Source organism: Heptranchias perlo, chromosome 5 (genome assembly GCF_035084215.1).
Source record: "Heptranchias perlo isolate sHepPer1 chromosome 5, sHepPer1.hap1, whole genome shotgun sequence".
Classification (NCBI taxonomy): Eukaryota; Metazoa; Chordata; class Chondrichthyes; order Hexanchiformes; family Hexanchidae; genus Heptranchias; species Heptranchias perlo.
The window spans coordinates 32,632,075-32,655,995 of NC_090329.1; the positions used below are offsets into that span (position 1 = coordinate 32,632,075).

Here is a 23,921-nt window from a genome sequence, read left to right on the forward strand (position 1 = left end):
TCAATACCACCACTAACACAGGGGCCTTGAGATTATAGTGTGGGAAACTAGTGTACAAACTCTTAACATGTTTGCCTGTAATTTCTAACTCCACTATTTTAGCACAGGTTTTAGCCCACTGAAAATAAATGGGTTAACCCCTCCGCTCAAAAACCTGAAAGAGGGGCTTAAGTGCGTTAAGCATTCGTACACTGGTACCCGACAGCACCATTTCAAGGTGTGATTGTGAGTGTTCATTCAGTTTTCTTGTACTTTGGGACCGAGCCCCTCATTTAATCTATTCCTCTGAACAATAATACCAATAGGAAAGACAGAAAAAATGAAAAAGGTGACAGAGTTGATTTTTTTTTTGGCAGTCTGATTTTTAGAAGGGATCCGAATAGTCAGATTCCATCTTATGGTGAAGGACCGATCAGGTGCATTCCTGGTGGGGGGGCTCTGAAAATCGGCGATTCCCAGGGCGGGTCGGGAGCCCGGCTCCAACCCGCCCACTTCCGGGTTCCCCACAGACGCACTGACATGCGCGCGCAGCCCCCGCATGTGGGACTCCCGCAAGCAATTAAAGCCGGCGGGGTTCCACTTAAGGTATTTATTTTGGTATTTCAGGTAGTTTACAGACCTGATTAATGAGATATTTTAGGAGGGGTGGGATTTTACATACAACTGGGACTGTTTCCCATACTGGGGGAAACACTCCCAGTTGAAATGGACGTGTTGCAGCCATCAGCCTGTGACAGCTGCAATGGTCCATTTGACAGGTGGTGGGGGGGGAGACCCTCACTCATTGCAGGAGGTCACTCTGTCACTTTGGACATAGTTTGGCCTCCACCACCCTCCTCCTAACAATAAAATTCACCAACTTGCACACTTCCCCCGGTGTCCAGACACATTTACCTACCTTGCGGACCCCCTCAGATGTACATCTTCCGGGTGGGGGCCGCCGTAGCTGCAGTCATGACCTCCTCGGAGGAAGAACAGCATCACCAGCCTCGCCGGCCACGCTGTCCACCTCCGACATGTGGAGCTCCACAACAGAGTGCTGTGACACATCCACCTGCACAGCAGGAGGGAGGTCAACCGCAGAGAGAGATGCGTCGCAGAGGGCACTACCCTCGCCACAGGGTCCACAGACCGAGGCTCAGCTTCCTGGACCTCTCTGAGCAGCAGTGCACACGGAGGCTCAGAGTCACTCGACATGTAGTCATGGACATCTGCAGCCTCCTTCATGCCGAGCTGCTCCCGGCTGGCCCGAGCACCATCTTCTTACCTGTCGCTGTCAAAGTCACCACTGCCCTCAACAACTACTCCTCCACATCCTTCCAGGGTACCACCGGGGACATCGCCGACGTCTCTCAGCCGTCTGCACAAAAGAGCCCTGCAAATACACCTACATCCACTCTGCAGTGACACAATGGGTGACATCAGTTGTGGGTCTTCATTGTGATCCTCAGGAAAGGGCATTATTGCACAAACCAGACAAGATTCGCAAAGACGTGGCAGTAGTGGTGCCAATATAATACGTAATGTGAGTTGGTCAGAAATTAAATATAAGTAAAAACCATGACAAACCCTCAAACACCCTTGTGCATCCCCTTCATGCTCACGACACGTTTGCCTTACACTGTCTACTGCACATATGTGATGCAAGCCCTGTGGCTGCAGCACAGGTAGTGGCAGGTTGAGTGAGGCTGACTGTGAAAGAGATGCATGAGAGGGTGAGTATGAGATAGAGCCATGAGATTGTATGAAGATTGGGTTGAGTGGTAGTGGCGGGATGAGTACTGGCGAGGTGAGTAAGTGCAGGTAAGATGATGATGAGGTTTGAGTGGGTGTGAGGGGTGATGTGACAGAGTAGTGTTGGCAGTGCAGAAGGAGATGTGGGGTGGGGGCAGTGATGTGGCAGACAGAGTGTAGGGGAATGAGTCAGTGTACTCACTTTGGCTAACCTACTTAGGTCATTGCAGCTCCTCCTGCACTGTATGCAGGTGGGCGATATGTTAGTGGTGCAGGTGACCTCCTCTGCCACCTCGAGCCAGGCCTTCTTGGTGGCAGAGACAGGCCGCTTCCTCCCGCCCGCCATGGGGGAAGATCTCTGTCCTCCCCCTCCTCCTCACCCCATCCAATGATACCTGGAGTGAGGCATAATTAAACCTGGGAGCAGCCATCCCCCAGGCTGCTCCATGCTGTAATTTTTCCTATTTCTTACAGCATCAGTCAGTGGAGGACTGCCCCTTTAAATAGAACTCCTCCAGCTGACAGACCTTACTGCGCATGCGTAGCCCGCCCGCCGCGCAGCTCAGCAGTGGGGAACCCGGAACAAGAGGTAAGTGGATTCAATCAGCCTGCGATTGCGTTCGGGGCAGACTGATTTTACCGGGCGCGTTACCCACGTGCCCAATCGCCCCCCACCCGCCGCCAACCCGCCGCCCTGGTAATATCGGGCCCATTGTCTCTGAATTTGTTGCCGTATTCAAATACATAATTACTACACAATAGATATACTCTTATCTTTCAAGGTGTTCATATTGTAATTAGTGCCTTTAAAAGAAGACAGAGAGAGATGCAACAAAACATAAATAGTGTTCTGCTCAATTAATTATTTTATCTGCTGTAGCTGCGGATCTGAAAAATTGGACTCATGTTCAGTAACATGTAAGGACTGCTGATGAGTAACATTCTTCAGAAACACACAACTGAATACACCCGATCCATTCTTTCCCTGAACATTTAGCTGATGCTCCTTTATTTCAGTTCAAGGAACTACTCTATGGGGTGGAAACTCCTTTCGGCTGTTCTGGGCCTGAAGTAAGGGCCAATCATGGAGCCTGAGGCCCGAGGCTCGAGCCCACCATTTTATGTCTACCCCATCACTTTGCTTTTCACATCACTTTCATTCATCTGAAGAATATTGTTTAGTTCAGTGTTCCTGCTTTTGCTTAATCTCTGTATGCTAACATAGGTGAGATTTGACATGTGATGAAGATAAATACAGTGCAAGGCTTGTCATATTTTTGTTATAATTACTATATCTGGCGATTTCTTTGCAGTAAACCTGTTGTTATACATCACATTGACAGGTGCACCTACTGCGAAACGCTGGGGATGAAGTTACGATCACCGTTCAGTACCTCAGGGAAGCCCCTTCCTTCCTTAAGCTCCCACTAGGTAAGAGACAAGAATAAGAGATAGGTTTACTGTTCTTTTCTGCTTTAATGCCATTAAATAAGAACAGCATTGAGACAAGCATTTTCAAAAGATTGCCTCATTGAATTCGACACAGAAAGGCTTGAGGCAGCACTACACAGATTGTTATTATAAATACCAGTTGTCTCAGTTAGCTGCCCACCTTGGTGCCTATATATTTGAAATGTCCTCCTTTTTTATTTAGTTCTTTTCAAACATCTCTGTAAATATATTTCAATTACATGCTGAGATATGATGCGTTCTTGTTATGCCACTTGGAGTTTGCCAGCCACAAGTGAGTAAAAATCGTAAAGTGTAATATTAGTAGTTAAAACGTTCATCTGAAATTCCTCTGTCCACTATTTTAATGAAACGCCAACCCATGCCTTCATTAAAATAACAGATCAAGGAATTTCATATAAGCAGTGATAACAATTTGCATTTATACATTATTTGTACACTTGTTATTTTTAATGGGTTAACATCTCCCCAAACAAGTTAAGCATTTGTGCACTAGTATGTTGCCCTGGGATTTCCAGAGCTTCCCTTAAGGATTGGAGCAATAAGTGCAGGCCAAACACTTCTATGGAAATGAGGCAGGAGGGCGCAATGCCAGCCCTGCCATTGCCCTGCAAGGGTGCCCAGATGCAGGGTCACCTAAAAAACCTGGCAGTGGACCTTGTACCTGCGCCCCTCTCTGATCAGAGCTTATGTGGGAGACAGGCACCAAGGTGAAGAAGGCCGAAGAGGTGAACAGCCTTGTTTTTATTTCAAGGAGCCTTCGATCTTCGGGATCTTGGGCCTGCAGCTGCACTTCTGTTTCCTAACCCTAATCTCAAAGGGGGACCTGCAATGGGTAGCAATTGGGCCACGTAAATGATCCAGTCCATCAAATTTGGGCACACATTGGGTGCTCTCCACCTGGTATTTGGATGGGGTGGGGGGGGTATGTTGGCACGGAACGTTGGTCCCTGTGACTGCTTGGGGACATATGACAACATAAGAATATAATGGACAGTGCTGAGATAAATTAAGTGGAAGTTAAAAAAATTATATTTATAATCAGGAGTAAAAATTAATAATCACAGATAATACATGTAGTGTGATCCTTTTTGGGCAACTTAATCCAATCATTACAATTGACTAGATTTAGAGAGATTTCAAAAAGTGAAGTTTAGGACATATTCTCTGAGTTTGTGTCAAACAGATGTAAACTAACAGACAATCAGAAATTAGTAGATGAATGATTGATTTGTGGGAATAAGATACCACTTAGAGAATTAACTCAATTTACCCCAGTCAGTAATTGTATTATCCATCACCAGTGCTCATAATGAATATTCCAAAGTGTTTCTAGCAAAACAGGAGACCTGTATAGAATTACCCATTTGTGTTCCATGCATTAAATAGGCTCAATAGGGTTGCCAACTCTGGTGGGACACATTCCTGGAGGTTTCATCACACGATCTCCTGCCTCCAATCGTCCCGCGCATGTCAAATTTTAACAACAGAATGGCTAAAGGAGTTCAGTAATGCAGCTAATTCTTGAGCCCAGGAACAGCCTCAGAGGCCTTATGGTGGAGTGACTTGGGCTGCTTCACCTTTCAAGGGTGGATTGGGGTGGGCACTGCTGAAGTGCCCTTAAAGGCGCTGGCAGCCCATCCCACTCATGCAAATAACTCCACCTCCCCCCCACCGCCCCAACTTGGGATGGGGTTCATGGTCTTGTGCTTCAGAGACAAGGGCTTCTGCTCTGCCGCAGTTACTGGGGGAGAAAGACACTCAGAATTTCAGGCCCATTGCTTTTAAGATCTTCAACCACAGCCTCAAATCCCTCTTAATTTTTACCCCACCCCATCAAAGTGAGCCTGTGAAAGGGGAAGAAGTGAGAAGGAACACTAAGAGAAGATAATATGCCCCATGATGTCTTTCCTCTGAGAAGAATTAAAGACTCAGACTCCTGAAATTCCTAGGTCCCCATTCCATCACTTGGGGCAAGCCATCTGTCCACTGACTCGTCCCGAAGCTGGGTGCACCTGGTAAGGTGGAAATTCTGGGTGAGGGAGGGGATGGCGTGCTTTTTACGTTTGCCCCCCCCCCCCCCACTTCCAGTGAAATTTCTGACGGTGTAAAATTGAGGTGGAATCCCCACTCTCACTGTGCCAAAAAATGTGCCACAAACCCAGGAAATTTGGGCGCCCATTTTTTTTCGGAACAAAATACCTAACGTAAGTTAATTACTTGCTGTTGTTACATTTGTGGAGATTCTGAGCACTATGCCCATTTTGAGGTGACTGCAGTCAAAAGTAACTGAACCTATGTCACAAGATATTGATGATAAGCGAGAACAAGCACGTGACAAACCTCTGCAAAATATAAAAAAGGATCAATGGATAGAATTTGACAGTTCAAGTGACCCTGACATAAAAAGGATAAAACTGAACTGGGTTTTATCAAAGTTACACTGAAGAGACTATTATAGTTGTAAGACAGAGTTAGTACCTGGAATTCCCGCACAGTCGGTTTCTAATGTCTGTCACATCATCCAGAAGAGGTGTCGAGCGGCAGCCAGATTGGTTTACACGGGGAGGGAGGGAAAAGCGTTAATTGGAGCCACCGTAGACCACCGTCTCAAACATTGTACCAGGCAGTTGTGGAGTGGTAGGAAATTGGGAGCAGCTGCCTTAATATCCATGTAATGTGAACAAGGCTACACTGAGGAAATACGACAGGGTGATCCTGTGATCTGATAGTCCTCACAGAGAGTCCGATTGTGAGTTTGCAGCCTGTGATTATTTTTATTTCATTGTCCACTGATTTTAATGGATGGAATTTCCCACAATAAAGACTGATAGAGTTCCAGTGAAGATAAACTAATAATATATGTGTGCACACCAGTATCTAAAGACATCTAAAGAGATGTGCAGATTCTCCAAGAGATGATATAAAATCGATGGCCAAGTGAAAGCAGTTACACTTCAAGGAAACTGGATTTCTGGATTAGTAGAGATGAGCGCCCAAGGATCATGGGTCTAATATTCCGAGCATCAGAATTGTAATCTCTCAAAGTCTACACGAAGAAATGTTACAGAAGATTCAAATGGGACATCTTGGCAATGAGAAATACAAGTGAGGAGAATTTGAGCTCATTTATTGGCCAAGACTGAGCCAGGCAAAAGACAATCTAGTGAAAGATTATGCATCGGGTTTCATTTATCAGCATAACACTTATTCAGTTACTACAAGTGCAGGGCTGAAAGTTGCTCCAACTCTTTCATCGCCACCATCACCCTCCCCCATCGCGGCTATCACTAGCCTCCGTCCCGATCGGCCCTCCCCCCACTACCTTCCCTCCCGATCGCCCCTCCCCCGACTACTCTCCCTCCCGATCGCCCCTCCCCGACCACCCTTCCTCCCGATCGCCCCTCCCCGACCACCCTTCCTCCCGATCGCCCCTCTCCCCACCACCCTTCCTCCCGGTCGCCCCTCCCCGACCACCCTTCCTCCTGGTCGTCCCTCCACCCACCACCCTTCCTCCTGGTCGCCCCTCCCCCCACTACCTTCCCTCCCGGTCGCCCCTCCCCCCACTACCTTCCCTCCCGGTCGCCCCTCCCCCCACTACCTTCCCTCCCGGTCGCCCCTCCCCCCACTACCTTCCCTCCCTGTCGCCCCTCCCCCCACTACCTTCCCTCCCGGTCGCCCCTCCCCCCACTACCTTCCCTCCCGGTCGCCCCTCCCCCCACTACCTTCCCTCCCGGTCGCCCCTCCCCCCACTACCTTCCCTCCCGGTCGCCCCTCCCCCCACTACCTTCCCTCCCGGTCGCCCCTCCCCCCACTACCTTCCCTCCCGGTCGCCCCTCCCCCCACTACCTTCCCTCCCGGTCGCCCCTCCCCCCACTACCTTCCCTCCCTGTCGCCCCTCCCCCCACTACCTTCCCTCCCGGTCGCCCCTCCCCCCACTACCTTCCCTCCCGGTCGCCCCTCCCCCCACTACCTTCCCTCCCTGTCGCCCCTCCCCCCACTACCTTCCCTCCCGGTCGCCCCTCCCCCCACTACCTTCCCTCCCTGTCGCCCCTCCCCCCACTACCTTTCCTCCCGATCGCCCCTCCCCCCACTACCTTCCCTCCCGATCGCCCCTCCCCCCACTACCTTCCCTCCCAATCACCCCTCCCCCCACCACCCTTCCTCCCGGACACCCCCTCTGCCGATCACCCCCACTCCTGGTCACTCCCCTCTCCCAGCCAACCCCCCGCCCTCGCTCCTGGTCACCCCCCTCTCCCGGTCACCCCTCTCTCCCAGTCACCCCCCTCCCAGTCACCCCCCCTTTCCCGGTCGCCCCCCTCTCTCGGTCACCCCCCACTCCCGGTCACCCCCTCCCAGTCACCCCCCCCTCTCCTGGTCACCCCCCTCTCTCGATCGCCCCCCTTCCCATTCAACCCCCCTCCCAGTTACCTCCCCTTCCCGGTCACCCCCCTCTGGGTTACCCCCCTCCCGATCACCCCCCTGTCCCGACCGCCCCCCTCCTAGTCACCTGACTCTTGCTCACCTTCTTCTCTTGATTCTCATTAAGGACTTACCTGATGGCTGCTGACGTCAAAACAGCAGCCTGATCTTTGAGGCCTCTAATCCGGTGAGCTGCCTGAGGGTGCCCATTAGATGTCCGCATCTCCCCAGCTCAATGATAATGAGGCCCGAATCATTCCCTGTGATCCCTGCGCCCCCATTTTTGGACGCAAATAAATTTTTACCCCAAAGAACTTTGTTACGATAACATGGAATTCTGTAAGTTTGTGGAAAGTGGAATTTTAAGCATGCCACTTCTAGCCTGTTTTACCCCGATGAAATATTCTTGCTCGAAAAAATGGTATGATCAAGAACATCATTAGGAGGGTGAGTGATATTGTTCAGCTTCAACACAGCTTTAGTAGTGCACTGGAGCAAACCCTTAGAGAATGGGTTTACCCAAGCTCAGTTTCTGATGAGTCACAGCATCAGCTCCAATTTACCTGTTAAGGACACTCTTAACGAAGCTGGTTGAGACTGAGGAAATGTAGAAGAAGCAGAAATGTTATCATGACCAGCGTGCTAAATGTCTACCTTTGTTATGAGGGGAGACACGAGATATTCGGACTATTTCCACTGGAGGAGAGAAGGATAAGAGGAGATTTAACAGAGGTTCTTAAAATTATGATAAGCTATGAGGGGGTGACGAGGGAAAGTCTGTTTCCTCTGGTCAGGGAGTTAGGAGATGTGGTCAGCAATTTAAAATGTTCGTAAGATGAGTGAGGAGAGAGATTAGGAGAAATTTCTTTACACAGGGAGTTATTAATACGTGGAATGCTTTGTTACTGAAAGTAGTTGAGGTGGAGCTTATTGCATCTTTTAAGGGAGAAGTGGATAAACAATGAAATAGAAGAAGGTGACAGGCTATGGTGAGAGAGCAGAGCAGTGGTATTAGTTTTAGATTGCTCTAGCAAAGACATGATAGGCTGAATGGCCTTCTTTCATGGGGTAAACTTCTACAGTTTTAGATAACTGGTTTTGTATTAGAAATGACTAGAACCAGAACTGGCATTGAATGCCAATTTTAGATAATGTTACTGTATGTTGCGTTCAGTATTTTCCTGGGGAAATTCCATTCTGCAGAGTAGGTGTCAGACCCATATTGGAGTGTAACCCTGACATTGTGAGAACCCACTTGCACTTTTGCTAGCTGGTAAATTGTCAATTGGCAGTGACTGGAAAAGGACTCCACTCTATGAGGTGTATGTTATTATTGATTATACAGATCAAAGGGTTGCCTTTTTTCTGTCAACAGCTACTGACTGATAACCTGTGAGCATTGAAATACTTTTTCCAAGTTCTGAAAGCGTACACGTCAACAAAACAATTTCCTGTAAAGTTTTGTGAAGAGTATTTTGAAAATAATTTGATGAATACAGAGAATGAACAGTTTAGTTCGTAGCTTGTTACTCAACTGAAAATAATTTTTCTTTTGATTTTGATAAGATGCCACTGCAATCCTCAAATATACTTTTCCCATATCTCTAAGTATGTTGTGGCTACGACGTAAGAATTGAAATGTCACCCTCCAGTCGCACATTAGCAATTACCCAAAATATTTTCCTTGTCATGAGGCTACCTTTACATAGCCGTCAGCATAGTTCAGAAAAGGAAAAGTGATGTCTGAAAGAAAACAAAAAGGATTGTTGGGAAAGTGAAATGAAAAGACTGCGAGACACAGTAACAAAATGGAGTTTGATTTTTCATTAAATTTGCTTAATAATTGTAATGGTTTGGAAATGAGTTTGTGTTTTAAAAGGCGATGGAGATAAAAAAAAAAATTCCTTCACATAAGAAAAATATAAATTGTTCTGGCCGCATAAACACATTGACTAATTTGCGACCGTACTAATGGGTAAGGTTATAAAATCCTATAATCTCTCTCATCATTTGACAGCTCTTCAATATTAAAAATGCTATATTGCTTCCTTTATTTTGTAGGCTCACCAGGGCCATCCAGTGACCACAGCAGTGGGACATCTTCTCCTCTGTTTGACAGCGGTTTACATTTAAATGGAAACTCCACAAATACTGTAAGCCATTTTGTTCATCTTTTATCATTGAGAGGTTATCAATGCACAATAATGTGTTCATTTTAATATTTCAGTCAGAGTACGTTTACCCTGTTGTTGAAATGTATGCTTTAAAGGTGATCTTTCGGATGAGACGTTAAACCGAGTTTCCATCTGCCTTCTCAGGTGGATGTAAAAGATCCCATGGCACTATTTCGAAGAAAAGCAGGGAAGGTCTCCCCAGTGTCCTGGCCAATAGTTATCCCTCAACCAGCACCTAAAAACAGATTATCTGGTCATTATCACATTGCTGTTTGTGGGACCTTGTGCGAAAATTGCCTCCTGCGTTTCCTGCGTTACAACAGTGACTACACTTCAAAAGTATACCTAGGAGTAAGGGACATGGAAGGGATATGATGTAATGGCCTTTTAGCTGAGCTTAAAAGGTGAGACCGTTGTAAGGAAGTGAGGGAGATCGAGGGGTGGCCACCCTGCAGTTTGAACTCAACAATTGTAACATGCGACCTTCCACAGCCTTTGCATTGCCGTGAGCGTTGACAGTTCTGACGAAATGTCATCGACCTGAAATGTTACCTCTGTTTCTCTCTCCACAGATGCTGCCTAACCTGCTGAGTATTTCTAGCATTTTCTATTTTTATTTCAGATTTCCAGCAACTGCAGTATTTTGCTTTTCCTTCAAAAGTATTTCATTGGCTGTAAAGCTCTTCGGGACCTCCTTAGGTCATGAAAGGCACTATATAAATGCAAATCTTTCTTTGTTTCTTTCTTTTTATCTTAAAGCTGTTACTTTTGTGCCAGGGAATGAAGATTCTAGACGTAAAGTCTTTGCTAATAGATTTTTATTAGGGAAAAGATACTCACAAGCAACACACATGGCGATGCAAAGACTGTGGAAGATCGCGCGTTTTGTCGTTGAGTTCAAGCTGCAGGGTGGCCACCCCTCGATCTCCCTCACTTCCTTACAATGGTCTCACCTTTTAACCTCAGCTAAAAGGCCATTGCCATTGTACCACACCCCTTCCATGTCCCTTGCTCCTGGTTTAGATTAGGCATTATTAGCTCAACGTACCCGAGGCTCACTATCTCGTGGTACCAGGAGGTAAGAGGGTTCCACAACTCGGCCACGTATTGGGGGGATGAAAACCCAACTCAGGAACTCCTCCACTGAGAAGAGAATCCAGTCCATCACTTCTTCAGGCATCAAGACACATCGGGCCCAGATAGTTTGATCCGTAAGTTACAAATCCTTCTGTCCTGCGCCTGGGGCTGTTGGATCACCAGGGAGCAGTGACTACAGGAATATTGGGCGAGGAGGATCCTGCCCAATTTACCATCCATTAATGCATGGAAAATTGGGTGGGCTCTCTTACAGGTACGTGCTCTGAGCAGTCCAATTTTCCAGAATGTGCTGCACCCAGGTGGTCCACTAACCCCAAGGCACATGAGCTTTCTCTGGTTTATGTCCCCTAATTTTCCAGGTTCAGCGTATCCACACTACTAGTTCATTTCTGTTTTTAACATAGATCTGGTAACCCTCAGCCCCTCACACCATGGAATGATTGAATTGTTGAGCTACTCTTCAATCCCTTAAGAACGAGCACAACTCTCATCAGAAAATGTCAAAAATCAGTAACAGGAAAGTCATTTTTCAAAACCATCTCCTGTTCACACTACCAATAATCTATCACCACCAATATGCATGTCACTAACAAATTGTTCCGTCTGGTAAAATCAGCTCTTGCTGATATGACCAGCTGATGCTTTGTTAATAGGTCAAATTCCCTAGCCTCACTTCATCTGCTGTATGAGCATGCAGCTGATTCCTATTCAGGTTGACACTGGGGAATTTCAATAATTGTTTTTATATTTTCCCATCTGGCCTGCAATTTTCTGCCAAGCCAGCCTTCCCTTCCTCATCTTTTTGATATTAGTTCACCTATTCTCTGTTGTTAAAATAGCAGTATATCATGAGCTGAATATTTAAATGTTACAGCAAGAATTTAATGCTAGGATTGGAAAATGCATCCAGCAGTAAACTTAGTTGTTTACTCTGTCAGTAAGCCCTTGTCTCGCAAAATAAAGTCTATTCTGCAGAGAGAAAATGATGAGAAAGAATTATGTGAGATATAGAAATGTTGTCACTCCAACATCGTTCACTCTGCAGTGTTAGGCTGCAGATTTGCTTGCAGAATTAAAATGACCATAAGAACGCACGGAACGCTCCTTCCACAGGCCATGTACAATCTACTCTATCATGGACTTCTGAGGGAAAGTTCTGCTCTTTGATTCCCAAAGATTATCAAGAGAAACTATAGAATATTCGTTTATCCTCACATCAACCTCAGCCTCCTGCCTCCACATGCAATAGACCCTCTCCACACTTCATTCCAGCAGAACAGCAGTCATTGGGCCCTGTGACATATTAGATTATTTCAATCAATACTTATACCCCTAAAAACTCGAATCACATTCCTAGACGGATAATTTTATTCACATCAAATACAAGGAGCTGGTGGACTTTTTTGCTGCCAAAAGTCAGGTAATCTTCTCAGACGCTCCTACACATTGACTTGAAGCACATTGGGCACAAAATTCTGGTCCGGGCTAAGATAGATCCCAGCAATTTCCGGATTGCAATACGAAAAATGGGCGGTTCTTGGTTCGTCAAGGATTCCGTCCATTTGCTTAGGTTCTACCATTTTCCGGTAAAGAAGGGCTGGGCTAGATCTTCCACCTGTCTCCTTACAGCAACGGGATGTGTCTGGTGAGCTCCCAGCAACTGTGGGCATTCTGCCCAGTCTACACTTATGTGGCCTCAATAAAACTCTCCTGTTGAGGCCTTTGGAAAGGCCCAACGAGCTCTGTAGACCAGGGTAATCAATCCTGTGCCTGCAATAGCTCCCTTTGGAAGGGAATATTTCTTATGCTTCTGAATCTTTGGCCCAAGTACACCTCAAGGGGATCAATGGTGGAGCAGTTATGGGCTGATCAGCTTTTCAAGGACAGATTGGAATGGGTGGTGCTGAAGTGCCCTTGCAGGTACTGGCAACTTGTCCCAACCATGAAAATGACCCCATCATCACAATTTGAGATGTGTTCCAGCACCTTGTGCTTGGACAGATGGAGGTTCCGCGGCATCGCACTTGCACCAACGAAGTGGGATCCCCAGAATTTCAGGCCCATTGATTTTGCGATCCATAACATCAGCTTCAAATCCCTCTGCATTCTTGCCCCATCCTATCAAAGTGATCTCTTCCAGCTGCATGTCCCAGCTCTTGCTCTCAGCTTCTCTGACCTGGACGATTGCTTGTTCCTCACTCCCTCCACTCCATATTTGCAGCTTTTTCTTCTGTCACTGGGAGTGAAATTGGTCTCAATCATTGGCAGTCCATTTTGCACTCTGCCCAATTTTCATTTCCATTGTGGTAAAGAAAATTGGGCGGAATGTAAAACGAGCTGCCGATGCACTAACGCCCACTCTGCACAACTGCCGAGACAAATTTCACCACCACTATGTTCTGTTCTTTGGAGTTCTCTCCCGAAACCATTTTGTCTTACTACCACTCTCCCTTCCTTAAAAGCCTTTTGAAAACCCAGCTCTTCGACTGTACGTTTGATTCTCCCTTCACCGTTCCTGTTTCCTATTTATCATCCTCCTTAACTTCTTGTACACCAATCTGAGCTATTGTTCTATAGGAAGGAGGAAGATGCTAAAATGTGTAACTTCCCAATGTCCTTGAATTAGTTAATTGACTCTGCCTAAACTGCATTTTCTGGAACTTTGTTCTACATATCCATTACTTTGGGGTAGGGTTAATTTCTTTTCTCAGCTGAGATTGTTAATTTTAAAGCTATATACTCTGGTTATGTATTGACATACTAAATCCGCTAAAAGCTACACTATCAGTGCCTCAATGCCATTTGAAGAGAGGGATCACGTCTCCTCTCAGTCACCTTTTCTACTGAAAACAAGTTTACCAATGCAAGTCTTTCCACACAATTTAGAGCCTTAAGTTCCTGAATCAACTGTTCACTCTTATCTGATTTCTTTCTAAATGCGACAATTTCCTCTTGAGGGTGATGTGCCCAAAATTGCACACATTACTCCAGATTCGACTTCTTCAAGTAACAAGACTTAACATTCATTCACCACCTGAATATGTCGTATTTTCATTCTCACCCTTAAGGTTTAAAGCAGCTGTACACCACTTAGATGATTACATTCCAAGAGTCTATCTATTTTAGTTGAATAAATCCATTGCCCAGTTTAGTGTCCAGTTTTATGTATTGTAAGCTAGTGTTGTCTGATTTTCAAAGTCGACCTTCTGGTTAAAAAGGTATTAAACATAGGCACCAGTACAAGTAAATGAGGTGACAGGCTTGTAGTTATTAGAGGATTATTTGCTCTCTGGCACCTTCCCACAACTATGTATTTGTGACATATTAAAATATTATGAAGATAATAGAATTGCTGTGTTCATGGACCTATACTTTGCAAGCAGCACTCTTAACAAAGTTACCCGTTTTCCGAGTAACATTAGTTGTGTGCTGATATGACCAGTTGCGGTTGCACTGTTAATAGGAAACTTTGTGCTCTTGACTGTCTTTTCTTCAATATGTATCAACGAATATTTCATTTTCTATGCACCTTGAAGTGATAATTTCATAGTGAGTGAAACAATTTCCAAGGCTGAATGAAGTATGTCTGAACTATTCGAATCTGACTTCCGGCTTTAAGGCACAAGGCCTTTGATGAGCATTCTTTTTTATCTTTGCTGCTGAGTTTGCAGAACTAGAAGCAGATTTGTTTTCATAAAAACCAATGCTACTTCATTGTGTTTTCATTTTTTTTTTACATAAGCGTTATGAGGGAGGCTGATTCAGCCTCAACTTTGTTGCCTGTGGACAACGCATGGCAGAATCCTGCCCTTAATTCAGGATTAAATGGCACTGGTTCAGCAGTTTTATCCTGAGAGGGTCTGAGATTTGCGAGTGAACAATGAAAATGTAATCTAGGTGCAGTGAGGGGATTCTTTTGAGGACAAGGTTAAGCTGCATTATCAAGGAACCTTTGCTTCAGTACTGATTTATTCCTCTTGCTTTTTAACAGCAAATACTGGATAAACTGAATGTTTCGCTCAGCATCAAACTGCTTCCATTCAAAGTCTGTGACTGGAACCAAATCATAGGAACATGTGAATTGATAGACGAATAAAGACCTTGTTGGCTTTCTACCATCTTGATATTATATGACATAACAATAATGGTGTTGTTGACTAATCATAGCAATAAATCTATCAATTAATCTACAACTGACCCAGACACGAGGTATGGGAAACCCCAGTGGTGGAGAGCTTTGGGAACCATGAGGGTGATTTTAAGAGGCAATTGAGGGTGCGTTGGGGGTGGAGGGGCTCCGAAAAGTGCAGAAATCCTGTTCCAACCCGCCGACTTCCGAGTTTCCCAGGGACTCAACTGTATGCATGCGGGCGACCGGAAAACGGAAATCCCGCCGGCAATTAAAGCCGGTGGGATGATAGTTAAAGAGCCAAATGTACTTCATTGAGGTACTTAAGGCACTTTACCTGTGACAGAGTAAGTGCTTAGAAAGATTTTTAACTTACCTGGGCGGCTTGCCCACCGCTTCTGATTCACGCCTGGTGAAACCAGACATGAAGGGCCGGACCAGGGAAAAAGAAACTAAATAAATTAAATAAAAAACCATAGACGGAAGTGAAAACACTAAATGAACCTACCTTTGCACCCTGCTCCGGTGTCCCCCTCTTCACCCCCCCTGAAATCCCCCTCTTCACCCCACTGATGCCCCACTCCAACAAGATCTCGGCCAATATGTAAAGGAAGCTTGAAAATCTCGCTGTTGACGAATTGCCATTGTTGAAATGTTACAATTCTAATATGTTATGTGATCATGAGGCAATCCTGGCTCTGGATATCTCAGCACATCTGAGAACTACCTTCAGCTAAATATTTTAGTTAAATCTTGATGTGGACCTTGTGCTATGGAGCACAACTGGGAAAAGAACCCGAGTTAGAGAACTGCTCAGCCCTTGGGATGAAAAGTACCTGGACCTGCACCTAAAGTGCTGTAAGCTGCAGGGCTACAGACCGAGTGTTGGAAGGTGGGATTAGATTGGGCACCTGGTTGTTCTTCGAGCTGGTGCAGACAAGATGGGCCGAATGGCCCCCTTCTGTGCTGTAAGTTTTCTATGGTTCTATGGTTCTAAGGTCAAGCTGTGCGTGAAAGGGTTGCTAGGAAGTGTACAGATCTAAAGGCGAAATGGAAGTTTGGGGCAGATGATGCCAATGGGTGTGGGCTGTGAGGGATTATTGGGTGCTTCGCTCACACTCTTCCTTAAATACCTTAGACTCATGGGCAGGCAACAGAGGATCATTCTTAAGAAAGCAGGGCATGTTGCAGAAATGGGAGCTGGGTTGTTCTGGAATAATTGTAATACAGCAAGGTCACAAACCCAACTCCCACGACATGACACATGTGTTGTGGACCTACCTACCGCTCTGATAGGTCATGGGTTTCATGGATTGAAACCTCTTTAATGTCTGACACCCAGCTGATGATTACGAGTGGCACTCTAGGTTGTTGGAATGGTTTATATTATACAGTCATGTGTCAATCCTATTCCAGAGTTATTGTCTAGTGTTAAAATAAAATTGATTAGATATCAATAATTTATGTCATAGAATATCATTATGCAGTTAGAACCAAAAAAGATATAAAACGCTCTTTGATCAATGAGTGACTACTTCTCTGGTAGCAGCACCTACCAATGATGAGAATGTCAGATGAGTTGGATTTCATGAAGAAAAATGTAATAGCTTAAATGGAGACTAATACACAATATAGCACTTGGTCACTGGAGAAAAAATAGTTTGAAGAGGGAAATGACTCAAGTCTTTAAAATGATGAAAAGCATAGATGACGTAGGTGCAAACAGGCCATGTAACTTCCACTGTGAGCATAGAACATAGAGGGAACAAGCATTAGAATAATCAAATCTCTAGAGAGATAGCAGATGAAAATAAGCCTTTTTTCTTTTCTGATTAGTGGAACAGCAAAACATTTAATGTGATATTGATTAACACTTTCAATAAAGAAATGGATAAATATTTGGTTAGGATTGAACTTGAAGGTTAATGGACAGAGGTGATCAATGGAAACTCATAATTCCTCTATTGCTACGACCAAAGAACCATCATCTGTGGAAAACCGTAAGTCAGGCTTAAATAATGGAGATTACCTTTGTGGATCAGGGAGCTTTTTTTTTTGCAAAACCTTTCATCAATAGTTTTAATGGCTAGAATACAGTGCCTAAGGATTGAGAAGGAAGCCAAAACCCTAAGGACCGCACATAGAATTATAAATGAAGATGAAAAGAAAAGAGCAAATAACAATAAGAGCTCGAATTTCCTTTAATGGAGAAAAGCATCCCAAAGCCCTTCACAGATGAGCATTGGAAATAAATGCTGAGCCAGGAGAAAAGAAATTAGGAGAGGGCGTGGAAAGCTTAACTGAAGAAATTAGTTTTGAGATGCTTTTTATAGGTAGGGGGTCTAGGGAGAGAGCTGCAGAGAGCAGAATCAATGCAGCCAACAGTTGAGGGAGCACAAAGGGAAGGAGGGATGAATAAAAGGCTGGAGTCAGAAGAACATAGGTAAATAGGTACTTTTTAGAGCTTTTAATCATAGAAGAAACAAACAATTTACCATACAAAATTAAACACATTAGGGCCGATTTTAACCCCTGGCTGGCTGGAATGGGGCTGTGGGGGTATAAGATGGCGAGACAGTTCGCACTGCGTTCCCAACATGTTCCTGTCCCCCCATCATTTGTACCTACCTGACTTCAGGTATGCAAAGGATGCCTGCACCAGAGGAGCAGGGACTTAATTTAAATGGCAGTGCCGGGTCCGAATTACATCATCGGGATGCGTACGCTATTTTACCCGTGGGCCTGACTCCAGCCCGCACAGTCTGCAGTCCATCAGCAAAAGCTCATTGCAGCAAGGATCCAGGTCCAAGTAAGTCCTTATTTAAAAAAAACTTTTAAAGGTTCCTTGGTGGCCTGGAGCAGCAGGAGTGCTCCGTATGGAGTCCTTAGTGTTTTAGCTTAAAATCATAGGCTAGAATCATAGAGTGGTTACAGCACAGAAGGAGGCCATTCGGCCCATCGAGCCCATGCCCGCTCTTTGTAAGAGCAATCCAGTTAGTGCCATTCCTCTGCTCTTTCCTCATAGCCCTGCAATTTTTTCCCTTCAAGTATTTGCCCAATTCCTTTTTGAAAGCCAGGGCTGAATTTGCTTCCACCACCTTTTCAGGCAGCGCATTCCAGATCATAACTACTCACTGTGTAAAAAGTTTTTCCTCAGGTCGCCTTTGGCTCTTTTGCCAGTCACCTTAAATCTGTGTCCTTTGGTTCTTGACCCTTCTGCCAATGGGAACAGTTTCTCTTTATTTACTTTATCTAACCCTTCATGATTTTGAACACTTCTATCAAATCCCCTCTCAACCTTCTTTGCTCTGAGGACAACAACCCCAGTTTCTCCAGTCTATCCACATAACTGAAGTCCCTCATCCCTGGAATCATTCTAGTAAATCTTTTCTGCACCCTCTCTAAAACCTTCACATCCTTCCTAAAGTGCAGTGCCCAGAATTGGACACAATACCAGTGTTTTATAAAGGTTCAACATAACTTCCTTGCTTTTGTACTCTATGCCTCTATTTATAAAGCTTAGGATCCCGTGTGTTTTTTTAACCACTTTCTCAACCTGTCCTGCCACTTTCAACGAGTTGTGCACATATACCTCCAGGTCTCTCTGTTCCTGCACCCCCTCTAGAATTGCACCATTTAGTTTATATTGCCTCTCCTTGTTCTTCCTGCCAAAATGTATCACTTCGCACTTCTCTACATTAAATTTCATCCGCCATGTGTTCGCCCATTCTATCAGCCTGTCTATATCCTCTTGAAGTCTATTACTATCCTCCTCACTGTTTATTACACTTCCAAGTTTTGTGTCATCTGCAAATTTTGAAATTATACCCTGTACACCCAAGTCCAAGTCATTAATATATATGAAAATAGCAGTGGTCCTAGTACTGACCCTTGGGGAACACCACTGTATACCTTCCTCCAGTCCGAAAATCAACTGTTCACCACTACTCTCTGTTTCCTGTCATTTAGCCAATTTCGTATCCATGCTGCCACTGCCCCTTTTATTCCATGGGCTTCAATTTTGCTGACAAGCCCATTATGTGGAACTTTACCAAACGCCTTTTGAAAGTCCATATACACAACATCAACCGCATTGCGAATACCATGGAGGTTCCAACAGACAGGAAACAGGGAAATCTAGTTTCCATATTTGGGAAGGGTGGCAGAGTAATACCTGACCACTGCAGACCTATAAGTCTGCCCTTAGTTTATGGGAAAACTAATGGCATCAATAATCGGAAGTAGACTAGAAGACTACTTGTATATATGTAAAACAAACTATTAAATAACAGCCAAAGAAGTAGATCTTCCTGACTTATTCCAATGACTTTTTGAGGAGGTGACTGTGAAGTTTTTAGGGTTTTCTAGCTTCTTTTACTCTTTTTTTTGGGATGGAATTCAGCATCATTGATCACTCCTGTAGGGGTGTCATCATTTCCTAGGTTCCTGGGAATGCTTTAAATTGCCCAGATAACTAGGTAAATTATTAGTGCACCCAGGGATCGAAGAGAGAACTCTCTTCACTTTGTTTCAGTGTACTGGTTTTATCACGCAAGCTCATGTGGAGTTCTTGATTTTGGAAGGTAGCAGAATAAGACTAAACTGTGACTTAGACTTTAACTGCCAAATATATGTATTAAACAATAAAATAATAGAATCAATAACATAACATAGATTTTACAATAGTTAATGAACTTAGCTATCTGCTCGAGTAAATAGAAATAACAAATATCATGGCTGCTGCCTTAAAAAATATGGTTAATCCCATGATCTGTGCGCTAAGCAGAGAGAGTGATCTTTGTCTTCACCCCCTGGGGTGAACGGGGCAGTATTGTGGTAAAAATTACAGTATAGCACTTACTACCCTGTTCCTGCTGCTGCTCCAGGCACTGCTATTTCGAAATGGGCTTTGAAATGGGTGGCCCAGCCACCTGCCGGAGCCTCATTAGTCCATGAAAATCAGGGTCCTATGATCTCTATAGGATGGCAATGCAATTTTTAAGTACCAATTGGTGGAGCATGTACCATGCACTGGTACTTGGCCTTGTGGTACTTAAAGAGGCTGCTCAGAAAAAAAGGTAAATTTAAGGTTTAAAACTGAGGTTCAACCATGAATATCGGGAGGGCCATGGACCAATTCCATTGGGTGGGCGGTGGACCCTCACTAGCCCCATCCCACCCAATGGAATCGATCACCTGAAAATCGACCACAGGGAGTGGTACGCACAGGGGGCCTATGTTGGGAAATCACAGGAACAAAGCCCATTATTTTCTGTTCATTCATTTTTCAGTGATATTATGGTTACACGTTGCCCATGGAAGAAGGGAGCTTGATGGGCCTTTTTTTGATTACCTTTTTTTGTTTCATCTTTTCTTTTGTTCTAGCTTGTTTATAGTTACAGAGTGATTGAAAAAATTTGGCGAATTCAGCTCTCAAATGCAACATTGCAAATGCATCCATTTGGAATACATGAAACACATCAGTTTTGAAATTTCCAAATGTAGTTTGGAGACTCACAGGCTCCATAGTTAGATGTGGCGTGGTGAGAAGCATGGCCCATGGCAATACATCCCTGCTCACCTCTTGATATTCCACTATTAAAACATCACCTTTACTAAACTGCAGTACTCAGAAAACTAATTAGCAAACTGACCCATACATATTTTAGGGTTCTCAGGAGGCACTGTTTAAATAGGAATCGCATATGAAAATTTTCAGGCTGTACAAGGACAAAAGACAGAACTCAAAAAATGGAGTTAGATTACATCCATTTTACATGAGCCCCATTGCCAAGGGAATTGTTGGCAACCAATTGCTACGATGACCTACAATGACCTAGTATGGTGTCTCACCAACAAATAATGAAGCATCATGTCATCATGACTTTTTGGCCTCATAAAATTTACCCCTGATTTCTTGCTCCATTTAGTGTCACTGCTGTCAGTTCAGGGGGTGTGGTGAAGGATGACAGCTGCTTAAAACTGGAACACAAATGAGTGAAACCGAAACTCAGGACAAGGAGGTCAATATTCAAGATGTTCTTTAGTATGCTATGACTAGTTTTATACAGTTACATGAGCATGCACATGTGTGTGCGTGCGCTTGTGTTGCACACAGTGTCACGAATTCACATTATTTGCTATTGGGATTGCTAAAGTCATGTCAGGATTCACAACTAATGCGGTAAAAGCCTCCTAATTAGTCACCAGTCAGTGTTTTTATTTTCACAGGCTTTTAAAATGATTCAGGAATAAAAACTCTCTTCCAAGCCAATAGCAGGAGTGTCACCTTTCCCATGGCTTTTTACATATTGCACGCATTAATTTCAATTGATTGAAATCATGAACACAAACATATTCTTAGAACCATAGATCAATAGAAAAGATACAGCATGGAAGGGGGCCATTCGGCCCATCATGTCCGGGCCGGCTCGAAGAACAGCCAAGTGCCCATTCTAATCCCAAAGTAGCCCTGCAACTTACAGCACTTTAGGTGCAGGTCCAGGTACTTTTTAAAAGAGTTGCTGGTCCTTGCCTCTACCACAAATTCAGGCAGCGAATTCCATACACCCACCACCCTCTGGGTAAAAAAGATTTTCCTTATGCCCCCTCTAATCCTTCCGCCAATCAGCTTAAGTCTATGTCCTCTAGTTCTTGAACTCTCCGCTAGGGGAAACAGGTACTTCCTGTCTACTCTATCTAGGCCCCTCATAATTTTGTACACCTCAATCAAGTCTCCCCTCAGCCTCCTCTGCTCCAAGGAAAACAACCCCAGCCTATCCAATCTCTCCTCGTAGCTGCAATTTTCAAGCCCTGGCAACATTCTTGTAAATCTTCTCTGCACTCTCTCCAGAGCAATTGCGCCCTTCCTGTAATGTGGTGACCAGAACTGAGCACAATGCGGGAGGTTTAGAGGGGATTTGAGAAAGAACTTTTTCACCCAGAGGGTGGTTGGAGTCTGGAACTCACTGCCTGAAAGGGTTGTGGAGGCAGGAACCCTCACAACATTCAAGAAGCATTTGGATGAGCACTTGAAATGCCATAGCATACAAGGCTACGGACCAAATGCTGGAATATGGGATTAGAGTAGACAGGACTGATGGCCGGCGCGGACACGATGGGCCGAAGGGCCTCTATCCGTGCTGTATAACTCTAATACTCCAGCTGTGGCCTCACCAGCGTTTTATACAGTTTCATCATTACATCCCTGCTTTTGTATTCTATACCTCGGCTAATAACAGAGAGCATTCCGCATGCCTTCTTCACAATCTTATCTACCTGTACTGCCACCTTCAGGGACCTGTGCACATGCACTCCAAGGTCTCTCACTTCCTCTACCCCTCTCAATATATCCCCGTTTATTGCGTATTCCCTTTTACTGTTTGCCCTCCCTAAGTGCATTACCTCACACTTCTCCGGGTTGAACTCCATTTGCCACTTTTCCGCCCACTCCACCAACCCATTGATAACTTCTTGGAGTCTACAGCTATCCTCCTCACTATCAACTACACAGTCAATTTTTGTATCGTCTGCAAATTTACCAATTATGTCCCCTACATTCAAGTCTAAATCATTAATATATACCACAGACAGCAAGGGACCCAATACTGAGCCCTGTGGCACACCACTGGAAATGGATTTCCATTTGCAAAGACATCCATCGACTTATAATCTTCCATTTTTGTGTATCTAGTTTCTCACTCTTACTAGTTAATCACTGAGCAAACAATTTGAGGAATTTTTGCACGACACACTGGAAATCTATATTTAAGTTTCCTATGTGAATGGCAAGCATTAAAAAACTGAACTGTGGGAGTTGGTAGAGATGCAAACTATATTGATCGACAGTTCTTTGTTCTTATCAAATTAAAAATTGGCATAGTAACAATAAGAAGGGATATGAGGCAGAATTTTTTTACACAAAGGGCAATAGTCTGACTTGCAAAATAGACTTACCAGGGAAATCCATAGTGTCAGATCCTTGCCCAGTGGGAGCACATAGCAGGACTTTAGTCACATGATTCCACAATTTTTGTATCTATTAAAATTTAGACAAGGTTCCATGCTGGCAGCTCAAAATTAACCTTTGTAAATTAGTTCAAGAAACAGTTAGATGCATTTCTGGAGAGAAAAGGGATTGAAGGATATGATGATAAAGTGGGTAGATAGGGTCATGCAGGGCAGGCTTGTTGGGACTAATGGCTTTTTCTTTTTTATCTTCTTATATATTTATTACACAAACATTCCCCATTCATCTCTTTAGCAAAGCAATGTCTATTCAAATTGTCAATATATGATTGCAGGGGATGTCCCTGATGATTTTCAGGTTGTATTAATATGTGTTTTTTTTAGGAGTTGTGTTTAGCTTATGTGAATAGATAATATCTATTATCTCTTAAGGTTCTTCTTGTGTAAGGTTTAATTGCCTGTAGAATTTTTCTGACATCTGTCCAGTTTCCTTGTCCTCCCTGCGGCTTTCTTGAGTAGGCTTTGTTTTTACTCCCAATCTGGCCATACGGCTGTATCTTTTTTTAAACTGAGGCATCAGTGGAGGCCCAAGGTTTGGGAGCCGGTAACTTTAATGGGACAGATTTTGCTCTGAAAATAACAGAGGGGCTAACAGGGATCACCGTTATTTCTGTGCATCTGGTACAACAACTTCTGGCGACCGCATATGTCCAGTCAAACGCGGAAATCCAGAAGTTCCTCTACCAGATGCCCTGCTCCTCTGTAAGCTTCGCGAGAACTGCATCTCCCAACTGACTCACAATTAAAATGAATGCATCAGTACATAAAGTTCTTGCACTGCCTTGATGGAAATTAAGTAATCTTGCCAGGAAAAGGTACGTCAAGTTTTTTAAATCTAAGCAAACTTTTAACAGCGTGGTAAGTCT

General features: G+C 44.4%; 1 protein-coding gene across 1 annotated transcript in view; it reads left to right on the top strand.

Annotated features, from left to right (window-relative positions):
* sntg2 (syntrophin, gamma 2) overlaps nucleotides 1-23,921 on the top strand; it is a 283,588-nt gene that overhangs the window by 95,168 nt on the left and 164,499 nt on the right. Inside the window, exons 7-8 of the mRNA XM_067985257.1 lie at nucleotides 3,078-3,165; nucleotides 9,688-9,779. Of these exons, the coding sequence (XP_067841358.1) occupies nucleotides 3,078-3,165; nucleotides 9,688-9,779 (180 nt within the window). The remainder of the gene's footprint in view (nucleotides 1-3,077; nucleotides 3,166-9,687; nucleotides 9,780-23,921) is intronic.